Raw genomic sequence first — 8,927 nt, 5'->3', positions numbered from 1 at the left:
CTGCCCGGACTGCAAACAGATCTCAACACAGACCAGCCTTAAATATTACTTAATGTTTTCTTTATTTAAAAGTTCATTCACAAAATACCATATCCATAAATTTACTTTGTCATGAAGCAGAATGTGTTAAGTGTTTGGAAATTTCTCTTTGCACATCTAAAAGTCAAATGGATCGACTATCAAGTTGAGTTTTGCATGTGTCTTCTTTTTTTTGCTCTTAAAATCTTGGTTCTTCCACATTTCAAATGGAAGAGTAGCTATTGGATGGATTTCAACTGGGACACAACCACACACACACAAATGCATGTCTTTAAAGAAAATTAGTGTTAGACAAATGGTTCTTATTTTCAGTAGACTCAAAGACTAGGGGGCAGGAAGAGAGAGGTTTATACTGTTTTATCCAAGGGAATATCCAAATGACTGTTGTCCTTGAGAACTTGCCATTCCCTCCGACTTACTTGCACCATCAAATATTTTCAAGCAGAATCATGGAGATATGAGGGTTTACATCCGTCTACTTTGGAAGGCGGCTAAACCAGCCCCCTGCATAGTTAAGGACAGCCACCAGGGGTATGTGTCCTACAATCCAAAGGCAGAAGGGCTGCACTATCTCCACTGGAGAGGTTAACCATGAAAGCAAAGTTAAGCTTTGCCACGGCAGGAAAAGAGACAGAGCCAAACGCTGGAGTGGCAATGTTAGAAGCCATTTCTTTTAAAACAGAGCCAAGGGGAGAGGAGGGAAGAAAGGAAGGAGAAAAGTAAACTTTATTAGTTTAGGAAACTAGTTAAAAAGCCGGTAGCAAACATGTAAAAAAAATGGCGAGAAGCGCTGGAAGAAACTGTCCTTGGGTGCTACAGTAGGCACAAGCTTTGATAGCACCAACCAGTGAGAATTAGACAGGCCAGGGCAAGAAAGCAGTGGGGCCCCGTCTCCCATTCTAGGTTTGATTGGTGACGACCAGCTCAGCACCAGACAGAGGTCTGCAAAGTGCTGACGGCACTCAATTTGGCTGGCCTCTCCTTGATCTCATGGCTGCTGAGAAATCTTTTTTAAACTGCCTGGGGGGAAAAAAACTTATTTTTTTATATATATACATCTATATATCTGAGTTCACAGCGCCTGGCGGCAAAAGGGTGACAATCCTATTTAACATTTGTGTTGCATCAGCTAATTCTACAGAGGCCATACGCTAGGACTCGAGGTGTCTTCCCACGTGGCCGGGACTCTTCCGAGTTGAGGGCCACGGGGCGGTGACAGTCGTAGGAAGCATGCAGTGGGGGTAGAGGAGCACCGTGGAAGGCAGAAGGGGAACGCTGCAGAGCAGGGCCGAAGTCTAACCCATGTGTCTCAGGAGGAGAAAAAGCCAGAGAGGAAGAAAAGGGGAAGCAGGTGCAGCAGATTAGAGAAGGTTGCCATCTGTGGAAGAGAGCAGCACTTTATTGGCCAAGAGCCACGTGCTGGGGCTATTTTTTTGGGGGGTGGGAGAAACTTAAGACAATGCAGGCACTAGATACAGCAAAGCCAAGAACATACTAAAAACCACTTGTTAACAGCTGACATGCATTCACAAGCTCTGGTTTGGTTTGATTGGATCGCTTCCTTTTCCGTTTCGAGGAGGACGTGTGTCGGATGACAGGAAGGGTTGCTGCAGGGTTACTGTTCCGAGCACAGTTAGACACTCTGGGCTGTCTTTGCGGTTTTTCTCCCACCCACCCCAACCCAGCCCCCTCCCTCGACCCCGCTCCCCCCGCCCCCCATTTTCACCCCCCCACTTCAAAGCTCATTCTTGTTCTCCCTTTACTACTTCCTCCCTTGGCTTGGCGCCGCCAAAGATGGCAGAATTGGGGTTGGCTACTTGATTGAGAGGAGTGGCCACCGTCCGGGGCTTCAGCTGGAGCCGGGGCCGCTGGGCTCTTTCCTCTGCAAGAGAAGAAAACGTTTCTGCTTGAGATGCAGCTCAGACTGGCCCAGCGAGTCAACGCAGACACACACACACACACACCCAAATCATGTGGCACCTTTAACAGGTCCGCTATGGACAGGAAACCCGACCCTCCACTCCAGCCTTTCCCAACCAGTGCACCTCCAGATGTTGTGGGACCACAATTCCTATCTTTCCTGACCATTGGCAATGCTGGCTGAGGCTGATGGGAGTTGTGGTCCAGCAACATCTGGAGGCACACTGGTTGGGAAAGGGTGCTCCAGGAGCTCTGAGCTCCTGTCTGTCCCAGCCAGTGTGGCCAGTGGCCAGGGTTGATGGGAGGCTGGACTACGGCTGCAGGGCCAGAGGGTGCCCCGTACCTGGCATAAGGCTGCACTTAAAATGAATGAGGTTGGCACAGAGGTCCTCAAGCTGGCAGATAATCGCATTGGGTGAAAAAGGCAAAGCTGGAAATCATCACAAGTGAACAGGCATGATTCGTCGTATAAAATGGTAAGGGAGGAAATGACTCAATGAAACCCAATAAATATATCTCTAGGTACAACAGGTTTAAGGCCAGATTGCTTACTGCTATAAAGGAAATGAATTCATACATTTTAAAAAAACGGATTGATATTTAATATGCATTTCGTCCTGTCTTGAAGAATGTAACTGCAATATCAAAGGTTTTGTATTAAGATATCAGAGGAATACCGAAAGGTTTATATAACAGGATGTGTTGCGTGAGATTATATTCTTATAACTATCCTCATTTAAGAGTTTGTATGGCACAGGCAGGGTCTATAATCATTAAGTAAACCATTCAAAATGCAAAGGTCTTCTTGGCCTTTTGGCCTCCTATTTACAATTGCCTTCATCCATCCATCTCCCTTTCCCCCTCCCAGCATATATGCAATGCCTTCCTAAACCTGCATTTTTCTTGGGCTGCCATTCATGGCAGGAGGGTGGGTTAGGCGCAGTGGGGGAAGAAGATGGCAGGGGCAATGCTGTGAGGGCAGGGTGGGCCGCAGGTGTGGCAGGCGAGCGACTGGGGGGGGGGGGCGGCAGCCGGCAAGCCACGATCAGGCCAGCTGTTCCTGCATGGCTCGCCTCGGTTGGCTACTTCCTTCCTCTGCTTCTCTGCTCCTCCTTGCAGGAGAAGGTCTTTGGGGGGGGGGAGGCTTGGCGACCTGTGGCAGGGGAAGACTTGGCCAGGTCTAGTGAGAAGGGGCTGTGGGGGAGCGCGTGTTTGGTGTTCCCAGGGTTAGGTGCTGGGGTTATTGTGCAAAATGTGCAGCAGCAGAAACCCCTAATGTTTTACATGGGATCTAGTCCACAAATACAGATGCCCCTATAGATCTGTTTATCCTTAGAGGATCCGCACAACTCTTCACTGCGTTTGGTACAGCAGACGAAGACAGACGATACTTTGGGGCTGCACATGCCGGTGTCCAGACCGAAGCAGAATAAAACCAAAATGCATTTCAAAATCACGGTCTGTCTCAGTGCTGCCTGGAATTGCAACAGAAGGGCAGCAATGTCCTTGAATCGGTACGAAGAGACCCCGCTTGGGCCCAAGTCCTTTCTGCGGGGAAAAATTCTGCGGCTGAGTTGCAGCATGGCACCTAACGTTGCTGCTGTTTGGGAAACGCTAGATTTGCCTCTGTGGCTCCTGCATCTTCTCCAAGGCAGTGGACAACTTGGCTACCTCACCCCACCGGTCTTCTCAATAGCATGTCAGAAGCAGTTAATCAAAGCCCACAGATCTCTACACGAACAAAGGAAATTCCACCGTTCTCCTGGACTAGATACTGGACCTTTTTCCAACAGACCACTTGGAAATTGCTGAGAGTCTTGGTGGACCACTTAATTTTTTTTAACACCTGCTCTAGCAAACGCAGTGCGCTGTGCTGGGTGCTGGATATTTGATTGTATTTTGATTGCTTCTTTCATTTTTTATATTGTATTGCATTTCCATTTGAATTCCTTAGAGTTCTATAGAATTAAGATTGTAAGTGTTCTGCCCAGACATGCCACAGACCGCCTGAATGCAGCTCCTGGACAACGGCCCGGGGAACTCTGGTTTAAGTAATCCACCAGCTTAATTTGAGTGGAAAGAGGGCTTCTCTGACCTGGTAACGAAGCTGGACACGTTCCTCAGTGCTATCCGGAGGAGGGGATATCACCATTTAAAACTTTGTCCCTTTGCTACCTTTGCTTGTACTAGAGCCAGTGTGGCCTAGTGGTTAGAGTGCTGGACTACAACCTGGGAGACCAGGGTTCGAATCCCCACACAGCCATGGAGCTCACTGGGTGACCTTGGGCCAGTCGCTGCCTCTCAGCCTCAGAGGAAGGCAATGGTAAACCCCCTCTGAATACCGCTTGCCATGAAAACCCTGTTCGTAGGGTCGCCAGAAGTCGGGATCGACTTGAAGGCAGTACAACCAACCACCCTTTGCTGAAGAGGGCCATAAACAAAAGATGCTTGAGCACAGCCACATTACAGCTAAGGATAGTGACATCTAGTGACTGAACCAGGCGGAGATCTCTTAAGAGGCGCCTTTCCTCAAAGGCAAGGCAGGCAACGGTCTTCATATGCAGTAGGCAGTCTTATTTACTTTGCATATATTTTCCCCAAGGGGAAAACATTTTCTACATAAGCAGGGAGAGGGAGGACAGACGCCCACAGCCAAAGGTGCCAGCCAAAAAAGCCTTATGCTGGGCAATGTCTTGCTAATATGTGAAGGACCAGCCTAGTCAAGCCACCTGAAGAACACATACAAGTGGCGGGAGGCTCTGTGCTTAGGGGTGTTCCCTTACTGGCTATGCTGTGGATATACCAAAAGGGGCATGGAGACTGAAGGCCTTGTGCTCTGAGGTCCTGTGTTTATTTCCGCTTAACAAAATTTACATACCGCTCGGTTGTGAAAAACCTCTAAGTGGTTTATAAGAAACATTAAAATTATCAATAAAAACAGTTAAAAACATGCAATTAAACAATATTTTTAAGAACAATTAAATACGGCAGCAGAAGGTGCCTGCCTGATGTCAAAAAGTCGTCCATCAGGGCGACCAAGGGTGACTTGGCCCCATGGCCAGGCCTGAGCCCAGGCTGGAACAGATCTAAATAATCCGTGCCATCCAAGAATGCCTGCCGCTGGCCCCCCACTACTCTCTCCAACACCGTCCACAAGAAGGGGGTGTTTGTGGCTGGTCGATAGCTATTGCAACCCAAGGGGTCCAGGGCCAGTTTGTTTAAGAGTGGTTGCACCACCGCCTCCTTTCAAGGCCGCAGTGAAGCGTTCACCACACTCTGCCCAGCCTCTGCTAAAATGAATTCCGGTGGCGAAAGAGTCCACCACCGCCTGGGCAGCTCATCCCAATGTCAAACAGCTCTTCATTTGGTGGATAAAGCCCGGAGTTTCCTTCATCAGCTTTTTCGTTCCAGGGGGTTAGAACAACAGGGGAGTGTTTTTCCATACTATGATACTCTGAGGTGTTCTTAGGGCAGCTTCTGCCTCTTGGCCTAGCTTATTTCATAGGGTTGCTGTCAATGTGAAGTACAGAGCTGTAAGTAGCTGTGAATTCCTGGGAGGAAGGACAAGAATGCATACATACTAAATTATCAGAACTAGATTACTGGCCTCTAACTGAGCAGACACAGGAAGGGGTTAGACCTGGGACAAGTGTTACAAGCAAGCAGTTGCACACTGAATCCTTGTTCGTCATATGGCAGGGGGTGGGGAACCCGTGGACCTCCAGATGTTGGGACTCCTTAACTCCCATCAACCCCAGCTTGCACGGCTAATCGCCAGGAATGATGGGAGTTGGAATCCAACGATATCTGGAGGGCTGCAGGTTACCACACCCTGTCATAAAGTTTGGGGTACTATGTGCCAGCACCGAACATTGTAGGCCACCAGAGTGGTTAGCTGCAGCCATTTAGTTTGCAAAACGTAGAAGCGAGCGGTGACTGCGTACCTTCTGTTGGCTCTCTGAAATCCATGGAACCACCACGCATTGGAGGGACATCCCTGAAACGCCCCGTGCCTCCCATGGGGGGACCACCTCCTCGCCGATCTCCGGGGCGCGTTCTGCCTCCTCGGCCCCCCAGGAAGTCATCATCTCGGAAACCTGTTAAGAGAGACGCAGACGTAAACACCGGCTCTTGCAAGGTCTCCGAGTCCAGCGACAGCCACCCAGGTAACCTCATCAGTGGTTTTATCCAACCTGGAGGAGCATCTCGCAGAGCGGCGCTGGAGGACTGGTGGCTTGGAGAGTGGCTTACCAAGAGACAGAAATGGGTTTTTTTAGTTCATGCACTGGAGAGATCTGGCTACGAGAAGATGGCTGGGCAACAAGCAGAGGAGGCAGTCTGCCATTTCACACAGCTGGCTTCAGGAAGTAAAAGGTATTCTGATAGCCTTAGCACTGCTCACTTGTTGCTGACAGGTAAATTGGAGCTGAATCCTGAAAAGACAGAGGTGTGACGTGTCCCAAGGTCTCAAGTGTGGGAGGTGGGAAGACAGCCTGTCCTCCATGGGTTGCACTCCCCTGGAAGGAGCAGGTACGTAGCCTGGGGGTACTCCGGGATTGAACCCTACCGCTGGAAGTTCAAGGTGGCCTCGGTGGCTAGGAGTGTCTGTTTGCCAGCTACGTCCCCTTTTGGATAAAAATGACTTGGCCACTGTACTCCATGCTCTGATATCTTCCAGACTGGATTACTGCAAGGAGCTCTATGTGGGGCTGCCCTTGAAGACGACACAGAAACCTCAACTGGTCCAAAATGCAACGGCCAGATTACTGGTTAGGGTTCCTTTTAGATCTCATACAACCTGTTTTTAAAGAGCTGCATTGGATGCCAGTTCACTTCTGGGCCCAATTCAAGGTGCTCACACTAGTGTTTCAAGCCATACATAACTTTGGCCCCAAATATCTGAGACTGCCTCCTTCCCTACATGCCCTCTCAGGTGTTAAGACCTGCAGAAGTGGCTGTCTTAGTAGTTCCACTGCCCTCAGAAGCTCACGGGGTGGCATTGCGGGAGACATCATTCTCTGGGGCAGCTCCTAGACTGGAACTCCCTCCCCACAGAGATGCGTCTGCCACCTTCACTAAAAAAAATGTCCCTGACTGCTTAAGATGCACCTCTTTACCTTTGACACTTGAAAAACTTATCTTTAGGATCTTAACCTAGTCTTTTGACGGCAGTATGTCTTGAACTGCTTTTAATGTTATATTGTAAATTGCTGTGATCCGCCCTTAGAGTGAAGGGTGGGTAATAAATCAAAATACAGTAGAACCTTGTATAACGCAGGGAATGAGGCACAAAGGATGCACCTGTGTTATAGGGCTTCCATGTTATAACGAAAGCTGCATTCTGTAAACAGTATTTTACTCAGGGGATGTCATCAAACCATCAGCGAGCCGTGTTACAGCAAGGTTCTACTGTAGCAGCATCAGTCATAGTAATAATACTGATAGTAATAATGACATTGGAAAACCAATGCCACTATTACTATCAGTATTATTATTATTACTACTGCTGCTGCTCTTGAAAACCAGAGAGCTTTTGGGGATTGCATGACTTGGCTGTGGCCAATGCTATAGTTTTGCCATTTTGTTTGGTGGTGGTGCAAAAAAAATAGCTATTTTGCTTTTATTGAAGTGCTTATTTAATTGGCCTGTTAAGCTGCCTTAGATTTCCTTGCAAAAGAAAGAATATATTTTAAAAAAATTAAGTGTCAATGGTATAAGGAGGGACAGAGTGAAAAAGGAAGAAAAGATTCACACTTCCATTCCTTTGGGGGAGTTTCAAGTTTGAGCTTACTGGAGTTAACCCTGTTTTTGCTTTTGGAAACAAGGTACCCCTTGCTGCTGTAATAAAGAGGCATAAGATGCATTTTATGAAAAGGCCTCACATTACTGACAATCAATCGATCCCTGAAGCAAGTAGTCTTTAAATTAGGACGGGAGGACAATCTGCACCCGCCGATGTATCCATATCTATGTAAGGATCCCAGAAGAAATCCCAGTTTGTATGTCAAGAATAACGTCTAGACTTCAGGTGTGAAGATGCGATAGCCAAAAGGAAAACAAAATGATTGAAAACAAGGAAAAAGCAGCCCAAGTTCACCAGCAGGGAGACAGGAAAAGAATAACTAGATGATCTTACAACTTCTACCCACTATGGATTGCCTCCAGCGTCTTCTTGTGCAATTAAGAATATGACCCAGTATCTAGAGAGGCGAGGACATGAATTTCAAGTCCAACCTTTGCCATGGGCACAGTGTGTAGGCATGAGCATTTGACTTGTGGCCCCAGGTTCTCATCTGTAAAATGGGAACAACCTCCATTAAAGGTGGCAGTGGAGGTTGGATTGGCCATGGCCATGGCCTGCCTTCAAGTCCATCCCAACTTATGGCGACCCTATGAATAGGGTTTTCATGGTCAGCAGTATTCAGAGGGGGTTTACCATTGCCTCCCTCTGAGGCTGAGAGGCAGTGACTGGCCCAAGGTCACCCAGTGAGCTTCATGGCTGTGTGGGGATTCGAACCCTGGTCTCCCAGGTCGTAGTCCAGCACTCTAACCACTACACCACACTGGCTCTCAGAATTGTCTGTACAACTCCCTCATTTTGCTAATTGCTACATAATGATAAAGAGCGGTAAAAGGAAATAGCTATATAAGGCATCCTGCACTGAGCAGTTCCTCTTGGCTTATGGAGCCAAAGCATCTATATGTGCCACTCGACTGCCTCCACCCATATTGATACAGGATAAGCAGCAAGCCAGCATATTCAGCTGAAAAGCAAGCTTGAGAAAGTTAGTAAGCTTCCAAGGGGTGGAGAGGATATGCTATCTGGGCTATTCTCATCTACTCCTCACCCAGTGAGCCTGACATTTTTATTACAGGAGTCAAAATTGTTGGGTGCACCAGAGAGAAAGAGAGAGACAGACAGACAGACACAAAGACCTAAATGATGCCAAGACAGAATAGCTCAGAAT

The 8,927-nt window shown here is 48.0% G+C and overlaps 1 protein-coding gene across 2 annotated transcripts in view; it reads right to left on the bottom strand.

Annotated features, from left to right (window-relative positions):
• Window positions 1-38: 38 nt before the first annotated feature.
• The window catches only part of EIF4H (eukaryotic translation initiation factor 4H), a 28,806-nt gene continuing 19,917 nt past the window's right edge, over window positions 39-8,927 (bottom strand). For both annotated transcript variants that reach the window (XM_061605532.1, XM_061605531.1), the window contains 2 exons: window positions 5,904-6,056; window positions 39-1,921 (listed from right to left, as the gene is read on the bottom strand). In XM_061605532.1, coding sequence (XP_061461516.1) covers window positions 1,782-1,921; window positions 5,904-6,056 — 293 coding nt within the window. In that variant the 3' untranslated portion in view covers window positions 39-1,781. The remainder of the gene's footprint in view (window positions 1,922-5,903; window positions 6,057-8,927) is intronic.

The sequence above is a fragment of the Rhineura floridana genome, chromosome 21, assembly GCF_030035675.1.
Source record: "Rhineura floridana isolate rRhiFlo1 chromosome 21, rRhiFlo1.hap2, whole genome shotgun sequence".
Classification (NCBI taxonomy): domain Eukaryota; kingdom Metazoa; phylum Chordata; class Lepidosauria; order Squamata; family Rhineuridae; genus Rhineura; species Rhineura floridana.
This window is presented reverse-complemented; position numbering and strand designations above follow the sequence as displayed.